Source organism: Hyperoodon ampullatus, assembly GCF_949752795.1.
Source record: "Hyperoodon ampullatus genome assembly, chromosome: 2".
Lineage (NCBI taxonomy): Eukaryota > Metazoa > Chordata > Mammalia > Artiodactyla > Ziphiidae > Hyperoodon > Hyperoodon ampullatus.
The window spans coordinates 26,022,707-26,043,225 of record NC_136915.1 but is presented as its reverse complement, the minus strand read 5'-3'; the positions used below and the strand labels follow the sequence as shown (position 1 = coordinate 26,043,225).

The window sequence follows — 20,519 nt, the reverse complement described above, 5'->3', positions numbered from 1 at the left end:
AGATAGTCCCGGGCTCTCCAGAAGCTGTTCACTGAGCTTCATTCCATGGCATCCTGGCCAGCTCTGAGTTCATGTGAGTCCCCCAAAATGGAGGCCTGAGGCCCACCATGGTGCTGGGTTCAACCCGCAGAGAATAGAGTAGAACTGCAGCCATTAGGGGAAGCTTCTGTTGTTTCTTTGCTCCCACTGAGCTAAGTGTTTACTGAAACCTGTGTCTAGAACAGTGTCAATCATGCTCTGTCACCTTTGTGATCAGCTGGGGCTGAGGAACCCAGGACCTGGGTTCTTCCTTGTGGGCATGGTTGGTTCTGGGCTTGGGTGTCAGCCCTCACACCTCATTCCACACACTGCCCCTCCAAGCCTGGCTACAGACTTGACAAACAGCTTTGGATCCTAAGGCTAGTGGGAGGGGAGTGGAGAATGTGCGGGACAGACACCCTGTACCCTCTGGCAACAGCTGCACATCTGAGGCAGTGTTCACGTGAGCTGGGCTGGCGAGTCATCTGGAGAGCAGGATGACGTGCTCAGACCACTCCCTCTACCTGCTCTGCCTACGAGGAGGGATGCTGAAGCATTCCTGGGCTGGGCCCCTGGCAGGAGCCGCAGTTTGCCCCACTTCTTGACGGGTGAGGTCATTAATCAGGTTAAGCAGACCCAGCGGTGCGCATGGCCGAGCTGGCCTCTGCCAGATGTCTCCCACTCGTCTCAGGAGAGAGTCCTTCAGACTGCTTCCCACCTCCTGCTCTGGCAGCAAGGACCAGGGCCTCTGGCAGCCCTCTAATCATCTTGGTGGCAGATGGAGCACGTCTAGCCCAGTCTCTGGCTTTCTCTTTTTAATCTGTGAGTTCATAGAAAATAAATGCAAGCCCTGATTTCCAAGAAGGTGAAGATAACAGTAAATCGGTCTGTCAACCCTGCTGCCTGCCCACCCTAGCCCCCTTACCTTCCATAGACTGCTGGACTCGTGAGCAGACAGGTGTGGCCAGGATCGAGGTCCTGGCATCAGAGGATCGGAGCCACGTGAGGGGGCAGGAGCACGTGTGCTCTGAGGCCTGCCCAGGAGCACGTGTGCTCTGAGGCCTGCCCAGGAGCCATCTGGGATCCCGTGTGTGAGGGGACGAGAGGTGGGAGGGGTCAGCAGATAGCTGCCTTCCAGCACTGTCTTCTCTCCTCCCCCAGCCTCCCCACCTTCTCACTCCTAACCTAAAAAGCACAGATTTTGTGCAATGACAAGGAAAGGGAACATTCAGTGCCAGGCTTTTAATTACAGTTGCTTCAGGCTGCTGGCCTCCATACCAAATGGCCTCGTGGAGAGTGTTCTATCACTGCACAACCAACGGGGTCCAGGCTGTGGTGTGTGCACTTGGCACCTGGTGAGGGTGGAGCTCTGTTAGGGCTGGGCTCAGATTAGTTCACGTGGGCCTCAAGGAGCACTGCCAAGTGCAGCCTGGGCTTTAGAGCCCCTGGACCAGATGGAAATGCCTGCTGGGACCCTTATAGCAGACTCCAGGGAAGACCTATGATGGGGCAGGAGAGGGGTCTCCGGGAGGAGGGCCAAGCTCTGGAAGGATGATAGTGATGGATGGTACCGGGCGGTATAGCCAAGTGAGGGGAACACAACGTTAGTCTTGTCCATGACACTTTACAGTTTACAGAGAGCTTTCCACTGTCCTGAGCGTGCTTAATCCTCACATCAATCCGCTTAGGGGACGCGGCTCAGAGAAGGGAAGTGACACTGCCCAGAGTTAAACAGGCAGAAAACCAGGCGAGGAGCCCCGGCCTCGCACTGCAACCAGCAGTCTTTCCACGAGGAGTGGGGGCAGGTCCCCCAGTAGCCAGAGGAGCAGCCCAGGCAGGGGATAGGTTGCACCCCCTTTTGCCACCAGGATGGCCCTCGCTCAGGGCAGCACCGTGGTGACACTGGTGAGCACCACGTGCTCCGAGACTTTGGAGACGGAGCACCGGCTCTGCAAGGACAAGGACTTGTGGCTGGCAGAGGAGCGAGGGCTGGGGGCCTTCAGAGAGCCGCAGGGACCCAGACCAGGCAGGCAGCAGGAGAAGGCGGCCTTAAACTGCTCCCGGAATTTGCCTTGGTTGAGAGACAGAAGACAGAGCCATAAGGAGACAGAAACAGCAGGAAGGGGCCTTGGGCCCAGGGACACCCACGCAGCTCCAGCCAAGCTGCCTGTGAGGGGGTGGGAGGGAAGGGTAGAGCTGGGCAGGAGGGAGCCCCAAGGCGACCTCGTCACTGCCAGGGAGAGTGAGGACAGAGGCCCTGGAGCAGGTTCCCAAGGAGAAATGCAATTTTCATCTGATTCCTTGACTGCGCTCTGGCTCTGAGCCTGGCTGAAAACGTTTTGTCTGGCTCAGGGAGCTCAGGTCACCTCTGCCCTCGTTGGTGGGTAGGAGGAGGGGCTCAGGGCTCACCATCTGTGGCTAGGCTTTCCCCATCTCTGCCCCATGGTGATGAAAATGACAGCGGCAGCAGCCCTTGCACAAGGCACTGTGCTGGGCACCTGAGTTTGTCGCCCAGCTCACCCCAGCACCCTGGAGGCCTGGAGTCCTTTAGCCTCACTCCACAGAGGCACACAGAGGTGCAGTGGCTTGCCCAAGGTCACCAGCCAGAATTTGGGCCCCGTTCTAATTCCAAAGCCTTCGCTTAAAGGGTAGGGGACAGTGGGGAAGGAGGGACCACCACAGCCACCTGTACAGTCAGAGGACACCAGGCAACAGATTGTGCTGGAACTGAACAACCATGTTTCAATCACCCCGCAAGCCTGGCTGGTGCCCAGCAGAGGGCTGAGCACACAGTAGGCGCTCCGTAAATGTAGACCAAACGAAGAAATGCAGGTCAGGAAGTCTGCCTGATGTGTCCTCTGCCACTTGCTCATCTCTTCTGTTCTCTCCTCTGAGCTGGAAACCACCCGGCTAGCCTTTGTTGAGTAATTCTTTAGTCTCAGTGAGGGTTACAGCATTGACCCCAGCCCCTTCTTTAACCTTTCAACATTTTCTCAAAGATTGTCTGTCCAGGCTTGAGCAGTCATCTGGTCAGTTCTCTAGGCCTGGTCCAAGTCAGAGGTCTGGTAAGTCACACTCTGCTGAGCCCAGGCGGGGGCCCAGGGTGGGGCCTTTCCACCCTGAGACCAGGAGCTAGTGGAAGGGGGTGGGGGCTATGGGACAGTGGAGAGAGGAGGCCTGGGCTGGGGGGCAGGGGACCAGGGATGCCTGGACTTGCAGAGGGGAGAGTGGGAGGGCTGGTGCTGGAGGCAGGTGGATTCAGGGGTAGCCCCCCCAAATTCGGGCCACTCTGCCAGCACATGTCTAGCTGGGCATGGGGAACCTGTTTCCTGGCCCTGGGCTGCCTCGCTGGTGGCCCTCCCTTCCCCCTGATGCCTCGATTATGCAGTCATCTTCTCAGGCAGGGGCTCCATCTGGAGCCTGTGTTGACCAGACTGGCTGATTGGCAGTCCTGCTGTGCATGCATCAAGCAAGGGTGGAGGTGAACTGGCCCAGCCCCTGCGCTCCCACCCACTCAGTGGTCTGCATAATCTGCAAAACTGGATCCTGGTGCTGGTCACCTTCTTTGGCCACTCTTGGGAGTGTGGCCTGTCTCCCACTCAGACCAGGGCTCTTGGGCGGGGACAAGTCTTCCCCCTGAGTGGGAGTCCCCAGAGCAGGGTCATGATCCCCAGGAGGCAGCAGGTGTATCCTTCCCCGCATGCTTTATTCAGCCTGGGTTGAAGATGGGGAGACTATTGTCCTGGGGACTGTTGCCACCCTCAGTCACTCTGCGTCCCCAGCCCACTCACCACTGAGGAAGTTGTAGATGATGGGGTTGGCGGCGCTGTTGGCGTACACCAGCCAGTGGGAGAAGGTGAAGCAGGCATAGACGGCTTCTCGGTCGCTGGCTTGGTGGAACATCCCAAACACCCTAGGACCGGGGGCAGGACACTCAGAAATGGGATAGAGTGTGTGTGTGTGTGTGTGTTTATGTTGAGCAGGAGTCACCGTCCTCATCTACCAGACAGGAAAACTCAGAAAAGGAAGGCGAGTTGACCAAGGTCACACAGCTCATGAATGGCTGTAAAGTACAAGAGTCCCACTGCCCCTTCCATCCACCAGGTAGCCCTTTCCTGGGCCTCTGAGTCTGGGGTCCTGACAACAGTTTGGGGTTCTTGGGCACAGAAAGTATGACAAGAGTGGGCCTAGGAACAGGGGCCAGGGTACCTCTGCTCAGTCACCAACTGTGTGACCCCCTGGGGCTCCCCCTCCACTTTATCATCCATGCCCGTAGCAGCATGATGAGTCATAGACATCATCCATTTTTCAAATAAGGAAACTGAGGTTCAGAGAAGCAAAGTGTCCACGATCACACAGCCAGGAAGTGACCAAGCACAAACACACTGAGATTGTCTCATGGCAAAGAGCCCAGGGTCTTGCCCTGCTCCCCTCCCCACCCCCACCCCACAGCCTCTCACTTGCTATTCTTCCAGACACCTGTGGGTGTGGTTCCTCCCTTCCTTCAAGTCTCTGCCAAATGTCACTTCCTCAGAGAGGCTTTTTTTTTTTTTTAACCATTACATCTAAAAAACATTTTTTTTAACCCCACCAACCTCTGTCACTGTCATTCTCTATCCCCTTTCCCTATTTTTTCTTCAAAGCAGTTATCACTGGCTGACATTGTAATACATGTCCATTCTCTCTCCCGTCAGATGTCGCCTCCACGAATGCAGGACATTGTCCCGTGCACTCGTTCACTCCGTTCCCAGCCCTAACAACCTGATGACTGAGTGCCCAGACGAGAGAATTTTCACCATAGCCCTAGGAGGCAGGCCGGTTATTATTCACATCCTACAGATGAGGAGATTGAGGCTCAAAGAAGAGAAATGACTCCCCCAAGGTCACACAGTGGATGAGCAGTGGAGCCACGTCTTTCTCCGAAGCAGAGAGAGCTCCTTCCTCTGACCCCACCACCTCTCCCCACCCTCAACCACTCCCCACGTGCTCTCACCTCTTGAGGACATTGAGGACACTGATGGGCAGGTAGCAGAGGGCAAAGACCAGCAGGACCACCATCAGCATCTTGGCCGTCTTCCTCCGAGCTCGCATTTGCTTTACCTCGGCCAGGAAGGCACGGGCCCGAGGCGGGGGCTCTGCGCCCACGCCCTGCCCCTGGTCCTCCAGCTGGTCTGAGGGCCTCTTCCAGTTCCTCACCAGGGCCGATGTGGTGCCGGGGATCTGTCCAGCACACACAGACAGCAGCGGTGGGTACAGCTCCTTGGGAGGGTCGTTCTGCTTCTCTGGGCCTGCTCCAGGCTGGACCCTGGGGCAGGGGGAGGTGGGCAAGGGAACAAACCCTTGCAGCAGGAAGGAGCCTAATATTCATGATAAAGGCCAACACTCTGGACTGGAGTGTACTTCCGTTTTCCATTAGCTCATCATGAGACCACCCACAATACGCCTCTTGGGACGGTATTATTCACCCTTAGTTGTAGATGAGGTAGGGGATCCTTGACAAGTCCCCAGGTCACAGCCTGGGGCCTGAACATCCTTCCAGCTACCCATCCATCTTCCTTAAATCACCACCTCCGGGCTTCCCTGGTGGCGCAGTGGTTGAGAGTCCGCCTGCCGATGCAGGGGACACGGGTTCGTGCCCCGGTCCGGGAAGATGCCACATGCCGCGGAGCGGCTGGGCCCGTGAGCCATGGCCGCTGAGCCTGCGCGTCCGGAGCCTGTGCTCCACAACGGGAGAGGCCACAACAGTGAGAGGCCCGCGTACCAAAAAAAAAAAAAAAATCACCACCTCCATCTGTGGCGACAGGGGTGGTTGGATGACTCGTGCCTCCCCCGGTCTGTGCCTGACTCTGGGAGGCCTGAGCAAGGGGCGTGCAGGTGGACAGCGTGGAATGGCCTGGGCCTCAGAGCACAGGTCCCAGCCTAGGTCAGTGCCGATAGGCCTATGGTGGTTCTAGGCTCCTGGAGCAGCCACAGATATTCTCAAAGCCTTTCCCACACTGGACACCTGAATCACCCCACAACAGAAGGGCATGGGGCTAGAGTTCAGGAAACTTGGGATCTAGGGCCAGCTCAGCCATTCACGAGCTATGTGACCTTGGTAAACTCACTTTTCTTTCCTGAGCCTTGCTTTTCCTGTTGGATAAGGATAGTGACTCCTGCCGTCTGGACCGGGGCATTGTGAGGAGCAGATGGCGAGCGCTGGTGGAGCGCGAGGCTGCTCGTGTTCCGGCCAGCCTCCTCTCCCTGCCCAGGCGCTGATCCAGGACTCACCCCGCTAGTGCCAAGGGCCTCTGAGCACCCCTTCCCATGGCAAACCCCACCCCCCCAAAAAAAAAACCTGCTGTTGGTCAGTTTGTAATAGAGGAAAGAAGGAAGGCCCTGGAACCAGAAAGGCTCTGCCACTCATCGGCCGTGGCAGATTGGTTGCCCTTACTCAGCATTTGTAAAGTGGGTAATATTGCTTCTTTGGTTAGATAGTTGTGAAGACATTGCAAGCAAAGTGCCCAATTTGGACAGCAACACGGAGGTGTTACTGTTGTCGTGGCAACTGAACCGAGCACTGGAGCCCCACAGACCTGGGTTTTAGTCCCTGATCGTCCACTCGCTGGTGAGGGACTTGGGAGAAGTTGCTTTGCCTCTCTGGGTCTCAGTTTTCTCATATATTAAGGTGGGGATAGGGACTTCCCTGGTGGCGCAGTGGTTAAGAATCCGCCTGCCAATGCAGGGGACACGGGTTCGAGCCCTGGTCCGGGAAGACCCCACGTGCCACGGAGCAACTAAGGCCGTGCGCCACAACTACTGAGCGTGCGCTCTAGAGCCCTCAAGGCACAACTACTGAGCCCACGTGCTGCAACTACTGAAGCCCGCGCGCCTAGACCCCATGCTCTGCAGCAAGAGAAGCCACCGCAACGAGAAGCCCGCGCACCGCAACAAAGAGTAGCCCCCTCTCGCCACAACTAGAGAAAGCCCGCGTGCACCAACAAAGACCCAACGCAGCCAAAAAAAATAAAATAAATAAATTTATTTTAAAAAAAAAGGTGGGGATAACGTATGGTGGTGAAGAGGATGCAAGACTAGCTGGGAGTGCCTGGTGCAATAACTGGCAGCTACTGATATTAGAAGGATGTCAGTTACTGTTCGGTTCCAGGGCTGGCACTAGCACTTTTGGCCTTGAGTTTGACTCATGCCTAGGCCTTGCCTCTCTGGTTGCAGCCAGGATGGCATGTTCTGAAGGCAGAGGGCTGTCTACTCCCTCAGACCAGTACCTCTGTCCCCTCCCAGCCCAGACAGTGACACCAGAGTGGGCCTCACCTGGCGGCCCCAGAGCTTGCGGAAGATCTGGAAATAGGCCATGGCCATGAGGCCTAGCGGGGCCAGGTAGGTGACAATGAAGAAGCAACTGTGGTAGATCTTGGGATAGAGATCATCTGCAGGGGCCAAGAGATGCACGGGTTGGGCTCAGTCTGGGAACCCCCAGCCTGCCCTGCTTAGCAATACCACCCTGCCCTGACTAGGACCAAAGTAAGCAGCTGGGCCCCATACAGGTGCCATGGCAGAGAGACCCTGGAGTTACCCAGCCCAGTGGTCTCCATCCTGGAGGGACCCCTGGCAGATGTCTACACTAGAGGAGGTACCCACCCCAGAGGTATCCCTGGTAGATGCCTGCTCTAGGGTGTCCTCCCAGGAGATACCCACCCCTGGGTGCCCACCCCAAAAGTGCCCTGATAGATGTCTGCTCTGGGGGTGTGTGCCCCGGAGGTGCCCACTTCAGGGACACCTGCCCAAGGCTCCCGCCATTACCTGCCCAGCGTTCATCACAGACAGAGAAGAGCCGGGTGCGGTTGGCTAGTTCGGGCAGCACACTGCTGCATTCCATGACAGCAGCCTGGGGCACCATGACAGCCAGCGACACGGCCCAGATGCCCAGGATGGAGCCACGGGCACGCCGGGCAGTGCTCTTGAACAGCAGGGGGTGGCAGATGGCATACCAGCGGTCCAGGGCGATGAAGCTGAGAGTCAGCACTGCCACTGACACAGACACGGCCTGCCCCATGGGGACACAATGTCAGTCCTTTTGGGGGCCTCCCAGAGACATGGGGTGAGTGATGGAGCTCACAGCCCAGAAATACCAGGCAGCCAGGTGCAGTGCAAATCCTGACTCCGCCACTTACCGCCTGTGTAGATTTGGGCAAATCACTCACCCTCTCTGAGGCTCGTATGCAGAATGGGAATGTATCATCCACCTGGAAGGATTCTTGTGAGAATAAATGAAATTATGGATGGAGAAGGTCCAGCTTGAGACCTGGCACATAGTAGGTGCTCCCCTACTATGAATAATAATTTACACTTTAGGAAATGACTTCGTGCCGGCCACTGTTCTCGTTATCCTCACAACAACCCTTGAGGTGTGTCCTCTTACCCCCAAGGTACAGGTAAGGAAACTGAAGCAAGAAAGATTAAATAACTTGCCTAAGGTGGATTTCCTCACCTGCCTGTCTTTATTCTCAGGGTTGCCAGAGTTAATGGGTTGAGTGGGAAACCTCCAAATAATGGGAAATCCAAGAGGCATTTCTCTCTGCCCTGGAATCCCATCCCTTCCCCAGGCTGTGAGGAAAAAGAGTCCTCATTCTGGGAGGCAGAGATGAACCTAGGCCAGGGGCGCAGGGGCACTGGCTCCAGGAGTGCCCCCTGCCCTCTGGGGTACAGGGAGAGGGTCGAGGGATGCAACCCTCTGGCCAGCTCTCCTTCCGGCCCAACAACCCTACGGGACAGCCTGATGCCCACCACTGGGAGAGGGAAGGCCCTGGCCAGGAGCGGAAGGGCCGGGGAGGAGACTCTTGCCAGCCAGCCACCTCAAAGCTGCCCCCTTGGGATCAGGGAACAGGCCCATTCTTGGTCACGGTGGGCTTGCGCCTCCCTCCTCCACTGTGTGCCCGTGTACCTGGAAGTGACTGTACACGTGTCCGAACATGCCTCTGTGTATGTCTATGGGTGTGACCTGGAGGGGATCTCTGTATGAGTATACGGGGCTGTGTCTGTGTCTGTGTCCTTGAGTGTCGTGCCTGGCGGCCTGCCCTTGCTAACAATAGAGCATGACACTGCCAAGGTACTGAGCCATGTCCTGTCTAAAAGGCAAGTTTGAGGGTCACCGAGACCTACGCAAGGCCATGGTTTTTGTACTTGGTATGACAGGGGGGTCCTGAGGGGCACCCAGGCAAAGCTCACCTGTAGATAGGGGATGACCTTGCAGAGGGCATGGCCGAAGAGCCAGGATTCAGTAATGTCTACCAGCAAGCTAGCCGGCAGGCAGATGGCCGTCACCAGCACGTCGGCCAGGGACAGGTTGACGATGAAGTAGTTGGTGACTGTCCTCATGTGGTGGTTCCGCCACACGGCCAGGCAGACTGCAGGGTGGGAGCGGGATGAGATGAGGCCATTGGCAGAGCCACACCCAGTCTAGCCGGGTCCCATCAGTGAGACCCTTCCCCCACAGTACCCAGTAGGGATTGGGGGGAGGGGGAGAGAAGCAAGGCCCAGGACCCCTCCCAGTCCCCAGGGGAAGCCCGAAGCACCACAGGGACCTAGAGACCTACCCAGCGTGTTGCCCACCAGGGCCACGAGGAACACAGCCACGTAGGCGGCGATGAGGACCCACTCGTACTGCTTCGGGTACAGATAGTCACGCCACAGATAGCGGAGAAACTCGTCTTCATAGTCTGGAGGCACCGGGGACGGTTCCCCGCTGTCAGTGGGGACCCCCATCTGGGGCCCTGGGGTGGCCGAGGGCTCCATGAGCTCAGGAGCCACTACAGCTGATGGATGTCCCAGGCTCCCCCAAGGGAGGGGCTCCCCTGGGCCAGGCCTTAGCCCACTTCCCTCAGGGGACCCAGAGTCTTGCACTCAGGTGTTTGTGGTCCCAGCCTGAAACCTTCTGAAGGAAGGAAAAGGGAATGTGAGGGAGAGTGCCAGGCAACTTGCAGAGAAGCTTCCTCTTAATTCTCCCAGTCATGTGGGTTATGGAGAGCCTGAAATCGATGGAGAAAGACAGATCTGCCTTGCATCCCAATTTCATACCAGTTGGGTAACTTACCTCACCCCTCTCAGCCTTGGTTTCCCCATCTATCCCGTGGAGTAATAACTGAACTGGCCTCACAGGGCCCTGCTGAGGAGTAATGAGCTCTAATGAATGCCGAGTGCTTCACCCAGAAACTGGCACCGGAAGCCGGCTTCACGGTCATTGCCGGTTACCACTATTAAGAGCCCTGCTTTGCAGAGGGTGAGATAGAAGCTCAGAGAGGTTGAGCCCCTTGCTCAAGGTCACAAAGCTGCTATTCCAGGTCTGTCTGAGTCCACCAAACACCACAGATTGGAGAGGGGAAGCCATCCTGATTTAAATGTTCTCTCCTGAGTCAGTTCACAGGCCTGAATTTTTGGTTGAAAAACTGGTCAAGGGAGGCTTTTAAAGACCCAGGCCCTGCCCACAAGACCTGCCAGACCCTCCCTGGTGGGGACACACACACACACACACGCACACGCACACGCACACGCGCGCACACGCACACACACACACACAGTGTGGGTAGAGGTGCAGGGAGGAGCAGCAACCTCTCAGAAAGCGAGGGGAGAGCCCCAGGCACAGGGGCTGGGCCCGTCAGCCCCCAACCCCCGCTAGTCCCCCCTTGAATCCCGTGGCCGCGATGCGCCCCGGCGGCCGCCAGGGGTAGCTGGACCGGCGCGCGGGCCTCCCTCTTCATTCATAAATCCGGCCTCGCACCCCGCCCCTCCTCGCTCGCTCAGACCTGTCTTTTCCCCGGCTGAGAAGGGAGGACCCCGGACGTATGTAGGAGGGTTGCCGATCCCTGGAGACCCCCCGGGGAGCATGAGGGGTCTCCTTCACACCCCCAGCGGGCGCCGGCGGACCCGCTTCCTCAGCGGGACCTCCCTGCATCTCTGGGGCTGTGGGGGCTGCGGTGGGGGGAGCGAGGGCGCGAAGCGTTCTTAAGGAGGGTCCTCCTGCCTGCCGGGAGGAGGGCAGATCATGCCGGGGACCCAGCCTCCCAGCACCCAGGTTATCTCCCGAGACTCTTGGCTCCCGCTGAGGGTCCTCTGGAACCCCCCACCCCGAGACCGGGGGTCCCCCAAGCCCCGCACCTGTTGGCTCCGGTACCCCGGCGTCCTCGGCTGCTGGTCCCCCAATCTTGCACCGGGACTTTGCCTCCCCGCCCCGAAGGCCGATCTCCGGGGACTGGGGTTGGAGGGGAGGGGGCCGGGGCAACCCCCTCCCAAGGATGCGCTGCCTGGGCTCGCTCGGCTGGGCGCAAGCGCTGGCTCCGACGCGGGCTGTGGCTGGGCGCGGGCTCCGCCAGGCTGCGCGCCGCGGAGGGGGGGAGGCCGGGGCGGGAGGGGCAGGGAGGGGAGGGAGCCCCGGACCGGTCTCGGCTGCAGGTCTCCCAACCCAGAGACCGGGAGGGAGATGCTCGTTCCTCCTTGCCCCAGACTTCAAGCGTCCATCCCACCTCCATTCATGTTTCCATCCGTTCATTCATACCTTTCGTATTCATTCAACATTTCTGCCTCCGGCTACTCTGCTTTCAGAGCGCACCTACTGTGTGCCGGCGGGCCCCGGGCAGCTTCGAAGAGCCACAGTGCAGAGGTGGATCCCAGCTCCACCTCTCCCCGCTGCCTCACCTAGCTGATGAGGATGAGGGCACAGGTGGGTCACTGCACCGCCTCCAGCCAGGCTCCGGCTGTTGCTGGAGTAGCTAGCTCCCAGCGATGCCAGAAGGTCCTGCTCGCCCTTCTCCCAGCCTCCGATTCCATCTGCCCTCCAATCCTTTCTGTTCATACCTACTTTCCCCCCTCCCAAGACAGGGACGGTATGTAGGGGCAGGAAGGGGGGTGCCAGAAGGACTGATGAATTCAACTAACATTTTCTAAGCTGTGTGCCAGGCAATGAGCTAGAATAATACAGCTGCCATTTGTAAAGTCCCCACCATGTGCATGATCTCATTTAATCTTCACATCAACCCAGTGAGGCAGCTGTTACCAGCCCCATTTCACAGATAAGGACCCTGGACTCAACATGGTTCAGTGACTTGCCCAAGGCCACACAGCAGAGGCCTAGATGGGATTCAAACCTGCACTCTTCTCCAGGTCTACCTTCCTCCCACGCCAGACGGAGGCTGGCTGGAGCCAGGTGGGCTCACAGCCAGGCAAGTCCTCTATAGAGCGAGGAGAGCTGCCAGGGGGCCCAGGAGCTGGGGGGCACAGAAGGACAGATTGATCCAACCAGGGCGTCAGGACAGGCCTCCTACAGCAGGAACACACCAGAGACCTAAAGAATGAGAAGGAAGCCCTGCAGCGGGTGATTCAAGGCAGAGGAAACAACAGGGGCAAAGGTGAGGAGGTTGGACCTTCCAGGAGTCACAAGTGGGTGAAGGGCGACCTTCTGAGCATCAAGCCATCACCTTGGCTATTATCTCTCAGGACGGGACCTTCCTAAAACATCAGATTCGCCCTCCCCTCTGACCCTCGGAGAGTCACACCCCTTCCCTCCTGGGAGATGACTCCTGAGATGGAACTTCCATCTTCCCTGTTGCAGCCAAAGCCTTTTTTCAAAGGAGCTAGACATGTACCATTAGGCACAGAGTGTGTGGGAGGGAAGTTGGGGCAGCCCAGGGGACGGGTCAGGGACCTCCTTCACCTGTCCAGGGCAGGAGGAAGGACTGAGGCTGGCCCTAGGGCATAACCCTGTCCCTGGATGGCATCCGCACAGTGTGTGATGGGTCAGAGCATCCTTGCAGTAACAACGCTCTGTCCTGCCTGCCCTAGGTGCTGGCAGAGGTAGGGGAATGGATCAGGGGACGTGTGTGCGTGTGTGTGTGTGTGTGTGTGTGTGTGTGTGTGTGTGTGAGAGAGAGAGAGAGAGAGATGGAGTCAGTGTCCGTATTTAGAAGTAAGGGCTGTGACTGTGTGTCTGGGGAATCCAGTGTGTTGCTGTGTGTGTGTTTGTGTCTCTGAGCCTGCATGTGGGTAGCGGACAGGCTCTGGGCTGATGACTGGGGGGCATCCTGGGTGGGATATGTCTGTATGGGTCTTGATTTGTCTCTGTGTGTACTGGTGTTTGTGTCTATGAGGGATGTGTGTGTGTGTGTGTGTGTGTGTGTGTGTGTGTGTGTGTGTGTGTGTGTTGGGGGGTGTCTGTCTCTTGGTATGTCTGGGTGTGTGATTGTGGCTTTGACTAGCATTGGCCTCCCAGTGTGTTCTCTTGTGAGTGTGGGAATGTGAGTGTGGTGTGCCTTTGCATCCATGGCTCTGCGAGCGAGCGTGCGTGCGTGGAACTCAGTATGTCTGCCCCCACGGGGATGACTCATCTAATCCCCCACGTGAACCACCCCCCATCTAGAGCTGTGACTGTTTGCTAGGGGCTAGGGACGGGGCCGCGGCACACGCGGGGAGGGGAGGCACATAGCACGGGACCGTCAAATGACAGCTGCAGCCGGCGATGTGAAAGGTACAAACCCCTCTGTGCCTGTGTGGGTGGCGGGCACCAGCTGAGCCCAGCACAGACCAGGCTTAGAACCCAGCCCAGAGCTCAGAGTGCCATGATTCAAGGCCTCCCAGACACCCTGGGTTGGAGTGATCAAGCGGTTTCCCAGGTGCCCCCAAGTCATTATAATGGGGGTGCACGTGTCTGTGTAGGGACGGAGTCAAGCGGAGAATCCACCCCCACCCCCGCAAAGCCCAATGTCACAGAGCCAGTCCCATCTCCCCTTAAGAGGGCTCCCACTCGCCAAACCCTCTCTTCATCCCTTGGTACCCCAGAGATGGCTGCTCCCCAGGACAAAGGATCCTGAGTGATTCCTTGTACCCCGAAGCAGCAGATACTCTTTCCTCCCCTATCAGACTCTGGCCAGGGAGGAGGCTCTGGGTCCCCAGGTCCTGAGTCTGGCTCACTTAGCCACGGCCTGAGAGTAGGAGAAGCCAGTTATTTGTCCTCCACGGGCATGGGGTAGAGACCCTGGTATGCCTGCTCAGAGAAAATCCTGGGGTCCCAAGGGTGCCAGTGATGCTCCATGAGACACACAAGAAGCTGCAGTTGTTTGATTTGGGAGCTCAACAGCACTGGACTCTGGGAGCTTCTGGCAAAGCATCTGTGCCCAGGAGAGGGACCCCAGTGACCTCATATCCTCCATCTCCAGGCTGGGCCCTCAGCCTGGCATCTCCTTCTCCCAGGGAGGGCCAACCTGAAGCCTTTGCTTTGCCTGAGCTGAGAGTCAACCGAGACCACACGACCTCTTTCCTGGAACCAGCCAGCTCCAGCCTTGTTGATCTAATCCTGAGCCTCTGAGCTACAGGTCCCTGTCACATCCATCTTCAAGTGTCAGCCCAGGCACTGGCCCCAGGTGCTGCCTCCCCCCCCGACCTTCCAATTCCATTGTGACTTACAGTAACCTCTGTCTGGCCAGCACTAGAATAATCGAAATGTAATTGCGTTTTCAACTTGCTAACGCCACCACAGGCCCAGGATGGGGAAGGGAACACTCTAGGCGGGGAGAGGTGCTTCTTAGAAGAACAGAGATCAGAAAACAAGCAGAAGTGTGGGGTGGGGCGAGGCGTGGGCCAGCAGTGACTGGGCTGTGAGCCCAGAAAGGGGGATTCCTAGGGCTGAGTCCAGGCAAGCCACTTAGGCAGCTGGGATGTTTTGGTCCTCAGGCCCAACAGTACTGGCCTCTGGAAGTTTCTGACAAAGTGCCATGCCCACGGGATGGACTGAGGGACCTCATGTCCTCCATCTCCAGACCAGGCACTCAGCTTTTGTGCCCCTTGTCTTGGGGAGGGCCGGCCCTCCTTCAGGGTTTGAGTGGCTGGAAGGGAACCAACAACCACCAGGAGAATGAGGGGCCCAGGTCCCGAGGTCAGGCATCCTCGGTGGCTTCACAAGCTAGGGAGCATCTTCAAGCCAGAGGCAGGAGCTAGAGGGAAGGTGCTGGAGACAGCAGTCTTCTGTCTGCTCACTCACTCATACACCCACTCAACAAACACTGGTGGCAGGTAGGTTGCAGAGCTGGGGTCCCTCCTGGTTAGGCTGGGGAGACCCCATGTAAACATGGGTGGGGGTGGGTATCAAATGCATTAGTGTGGGAGCCTGTGGAGTCAGGGCCGGGGGTAGGATGGATCTGGGACCAACAACGGATAGTGCATGTGGACCCAAAGGAAAAACAAACAAACCCCTCAGCCTTTTAAGCCTAGTGTTGAAAGAAGATTTGGAGCACAGGCTTTGGAGCCAGAATGAGTTAGAGTGGATTAGAGTCCTGGCTCTGTTGCTTACTACTGTGTGATCTTGGACTAGTCACTTCACCTCTCTGGTGGGCTGGGTCATGGCCCTCAAAGGTATCCATGTCCTAATCCCCAGAATCTATAAATAAGTTACAAGGCAAAAGAGGCTTTGCAGATGGGACTAAGTTAAAGATCTTGAGTTGGAGAGAGTATCCTGAGTTAACCAGGTGGGCCCAATATAATCACAAGGTCCTTATAAGAAGGAGGCAAGAGAGCAAGGAAGAGAAGATGTGATGACAGGAGCAGAGGTTAGAGTGATGCCAATGCTGGAAGGGTCCACGAGCCTCTAGAAGCTGGAAAAGGCGAGGAACAGATTCTTTCCTAGAGCCTCCAGAAGGAATGCAGCCCTTCCAATTCCTTGACTTTAGCCTCATAAGACTCATTTTGGACTTCTAAGCTCCAGAAGCATAAGAGAAAAAAATTTGTGTTGTCTTAAGCCACTGAGTTTGTGGTAATCTGTTACAGCAGCAATAGGAAATAATACAACCTCTCTGTGTCTCATTTCACTGGTTATGAGACCAACAGGAACCTTTACCATATAGAGTTGTGTAAGGATTCACTGTGAACAGGCAGGTGTGCAGAGTAGCAAGTGCTGGGCACCAACAAGACAGACAACCACACGTTCATTCATATGATATTTTAAAAATAATTTAATATTTTTAAAAATCAGAGGGGTCTTCATGGGAAGAATCAGGACTTTGCCAGATATCCTTATGCTTATCCCATTATTTGTTATTGTTTTTATTTTGAGTCATGTATTGCTGCTGGAGGCTGTTAAAGATCCAATTCCTAAAATAATAAGTAATATTAGTAATAAACAATGATCATAGGAAATACGTGCTGGTGTGGTTATTTCAACACAGGAACATAACAAGGAGAAGCAAAAAAGGAGATGCCTGATCTTCCTGGGAGGGGTGTGAGTGAGTGAGTGTGTGTGTGTGTGTGTGTGTGTGTGTGCAGACTGGGGGTGGGGACCAAGTTAACTATGACCTGGATCACCAGACATTTGAGGAAAATCTTAAACATGACACAGAAAAACCAAGATAAGCAAAAACGTTCCAGAGGCAACTAGGGGCTAGGTCTTGAAGGATGAATAGGAGTTCACAGGTGGGTTTTGAGTGAGACATGCTGGGCAGGAGTGAGAGAGGAAAAAGGCAGGATTCCAGGCAGAGGGGACAGCATGAGGGGTGGGCATGGCCAAAGGTCTGTTCTGGGGTCACAGTAAACGCTAGTTTGGCCTGAGGGTGATCCCAGGAAGAGAACCAACAAGAAACAGAAAGATGAGTGAAGGGCTCGCTTTCAGTCTAGGCTGAGGAGCTTGGACTCCATCCCAGAGGCAGTGGAGTCCCTGAAAGGTGCGAGTGAGGGTATGATGTGGGCTGATTGGCAGTCATACCCTCCAACTGAAACACATTTGAAATGAATAAAGAGTACGTTTTCCTTGTAAAAGATTCAAACCACTCAGAATAAAATAAAATCATTATTTTTAATTATGTAGAGTAGCTATCGATTCCTGTATAAGAATATAGCTACTAGTACAAAGATTCCCCAGATGACAGTGCCTTAGAAAGATGGACATCGACTTTTCTCTGCAGGCTATCCAGGGCCGGCAAGGTGACCCTACAATCATCAGAAACCCAGAATTCTGCCAGGACAGAAAAGTATCCCAGTTTTGAGCACAGGTTCTGGTGCCAGACTGTCTGGGTTTAAATCATGGGTCTGCTGCTTATGAGCTGTGTGACCGTGGACATACTACTTAACTTTGTGCTTGAATTTCTTCGTCTGTTAAATGGGGATAATATCGTTCCAGTCTAAGGTAGGGAGAATAATGTTCCCCCAAAGATGTCTACGTCCTAACCCGAAGAAACTGTGAGTGTTACCTTATATGGCAAAAAAGGGCTTTGCAGAACTGATTATGTTAAGAATCTTGAGATATTATCCTGAGTTGCCCGGATTGGCCCAATGTAATCACAAGGGTCCTTCTAAGAGGGAGGCAGGAAATCAAAGTAGTAATAGGAGATGCAATGATGGAAGCAAGAGACTGTAGTGATATGATGAAGGGATCACGAACCAAGGAATTGCAGGTGGCCACTCGGAGCTGAAAAGGCAAGGAAATGGATTCCTCCCTAAGTCTCCAGATGGAAGGACCCCAACTGACACATTGCTTTTAGACTTCTGACCTCCAGAACTATAAGAGTTCTGTTTTAAATCACTGCTGTAATTTTTTTTAATGCTTGTTTTTTTGTTTGTTTTTAAATTTTTTAAAAATTTGTTTTTGGCTGCATCGGGTCTTTTTTGTTGCACGCGGGCTTTCTCTAGTTGCAGCGAGTGGGGGCTACTCTTCATTGCGATGTGCGGGCTTCTCATTGCAGTGGCTTCTCTTGTTGCAGAGCATGAGCTCTAGGAGCGCAGGCTTCAGTAGTTGTGGTGTGTGGGCTCAGTAGTTGTGGCTTGTGGGCTCTAGAGCAACACTGCTGTAATTTTTACAGCAGCAAAAGGAAATACACATCCTCATTAGGTTAAATGAGTTAATACATTCAAAGCACTTAGAAAAGTGCCTGACACGAAGCCTACACATAAGTGTTAGCTAGTATTATTAATGGAAAAACTCTTGGCTTGGGTCAGAGATGGCCAGTCCCATCCGTATTCCAGCTAGTAGAGAGGACTATCACTTCTGTTACATCCAGTTGGCCTGAATTTGGTCACCTGGTCACATGTAGCTGCAAGGGAAGCTGAGGGATATAATTTTTCTCTGAGTAGCCATGTGTCTGGCTGAAATGTAGGGGTTCTAGGACTAAAGGAAGGAGGGAAGGTGGCTACTGAGAAGTTAACAGTGTCCTACTTTGAAAGACGAGAAGTTTAGCAAAGGTACTTTCCCCCCAGAGTTTGGATAGCTACTCATTTTCCAGCTCCTCTTTTTTGTGTTCTTAATTTTATGCAATATCTCTTGACTCTTGGCTGTGTAAGATGAGATGTCCTTGATTACTCTTTTCCTCTCTCTTCTTGCTAAACCATTACATTTTCATCTGGTCCTGTACCCATAATTAAAATGCTCTGTTTTTGTGTGTTGTCTATCTCTGAGCTTCAAAAATTGAAAAATCAATAAGGTATTTTTTTTTTATTTTTATTTTTTTATTTTTTATTTTTTTGCGGTATGCAGGCCTCTCACTGTTGCGGTCTCTCCCGTTGCGGAGCACAGGCTCCGGACGTGCAGGCCCAGCGACCATGGCTCACGGGCCCAGCCGCTCCGCGGCACGTGGGATCCTCCCGGACCGGGGCACGAACCCGTGTCCCCTGCATCAGCAGGCGGACTCCCAACCACTGCGCCACCAGGGAAGCCCCAATAAGGTATTTTTAAAAAAATATTATGACTATGTAAACATTATTCTCTGCAGAGCTAACTAGCATCCTGGGACCTATACAGAAGGAGCTATAATCTTATGGTTTAAATGCTCTTGAAGAAGAAATGCTCCAGGCTCCAAGTTCAAATGTATTTTTCTACATTCCTTCAGATACTCAAGATCATGTTATATTTTAATTTGCTTCACGTTTGGGCCATGACTTTCTTACACAACTTTTTGTTCTCCCGGAGTTTTTTTTTTTTTGCAGTACGTGGGCCTCTCACTGTTGTGGCCTCTCCCGTTGCGGAGCACAGGCTCCAGATGCGCAGGCTCAGCGGCCATGGCTCACGGGCCCAGCCGCTCCGCGACGTGTGGGATCTTCCCAGACCGGGGCACGAACCTGTGTCCCCCGCATCGGCAGGCGGACTCTCAACCACTGCACCACCAGGGAAGCCCTCTCCCGGAGTTTTTAACTGCTTTTCTCTTCTCTTCTTGTGAAAAGAAACATATGCCTTTTTAATCAGGTCATTAAAATCTTCCAGCTTCTTAATTACATTATTTGTTGAATGAAGCCCATTTTCTTCTTAAGGACATTCTTCTCCAAACCCTCTGACTTCCTGTTCTAATTTTGACTGATGGTTTTATGGACCTCTGGTATTTCTATTCACTGCACTCCTGGGTTAATTCCACTTTTTCATGAATCTATTAGCTCTCTCTTTCTTGGGTTTTGTCTCTGTTTTGCTGGAGTATACCTTCAAATAACATTTTAAAAAGGGGTACCTGGGAGAAAAGCTATCTGAATCTTTGTGTGTCTGAAAATGTCTTTAATTTGTTCTATGCTTACTGAACGGGGAGGTCAACCAGCAGGCTTGACTTTAGAGCTTGTGGAAGGGGGGCAGATAGGAAATTAGACACTGGGTTCCCACCCTGGGCCTAATAAGAAGGGATTTACTCTAAACTGTGATACTCTGAATAGGAGCCCTGGTCATTTTTTCCTTTTTAAAAATGTTTTTACTTAATAAAAACTGAGATATAGTCAATGTACAGTATTAAAAGTTATAGGTGTACAGCATAGTGATTCACAATTTGTAAAGGTTATATTCCATTTATAGTTATTATAAACTATTGGCTATGTTCCCTCTGTTGTACAATATATCTTTGTAGCTTATTTATTTTATACACAGTAGTTTGTACCTCTTAACCCCCTACCCCTATCTTGCCCCTCTCCCCACTGATAACCACTAGTCTGTCCTTTATATATGTGAGTCTGTTTCTTTTTTGTTATATTCACTAGTTTGTTTTATTTTTTAGATTCCACATATAAGTGATATTGTACAGTTTTTGTCTTACTCTGACTTATTTCACTAAGCATAATACCCTTCAAATCCATCCATGTTGTTGCAAATGGAAAAATTTCATTCTTTTTTATGGCTGAGTAATATTCCACTGTATATATACCACATCTTCTTTATCCATTCATCTGTTGATGGACACTTAGGTTGCTTCCGTATCTTGGCAATTATAAATAATGCTGCTATGAACATTGGGGTGCATGTATCTTTTCAAATCAGTGTTTTCATTATTTTCAGATCTCTACCCAGGAGTGGAATTGCTGGAGCACATGGTAGTTCTATTTTTAGTTTTTCGAGAAATCACCATACTGTCTTCCACAGTGACTGCACCCATTTACATTCCCACCAACAGTGTACAAGGGTTCTGTTTTCTCCACATCCTCACCAACATTTGTTATTTGTGGTCTTTTTGATGATAGCCATTCTAAAAGGTGTGAGGTAATATCTCATTGTGGTTTTAATTTGCATT

At 53.8% G+C, this 20,519-nt stretch overlaps 1 protein-coding gene across 1 annotated transcript; it reads right to left on the bottom strand.

Moving 5' to 3' along the window:
- Window positions 1-1,898: 1,898 nt before the first annotated feature.
- Window positions 1,899-9,810, bottom strand: HCRTR1 (hypocretin receptor 1; the record flags this gene model as incomplete). Its single annotated transcript, XM_079726901.1, has 7 exons — window positions 1,899-2,089; window positions 3,810-3,931; window positions 5,012-5,238; window positions 7,330-7,445; window positions 7,819-8,062; window positions 9,244-9,422; window positions 9,612-9,810. The coding sequence occupies 7 exons, from the start codon at window positions 9,808-9,810 to the stop codon at window positions 1,899-1,901; spliced, it is 1,278 nt and encodes a 425-aa protein (XP_079583027.1).
- Between the last annotated feature and the right edge of the window lie 10,709 nt (window positions 9,811-20,519).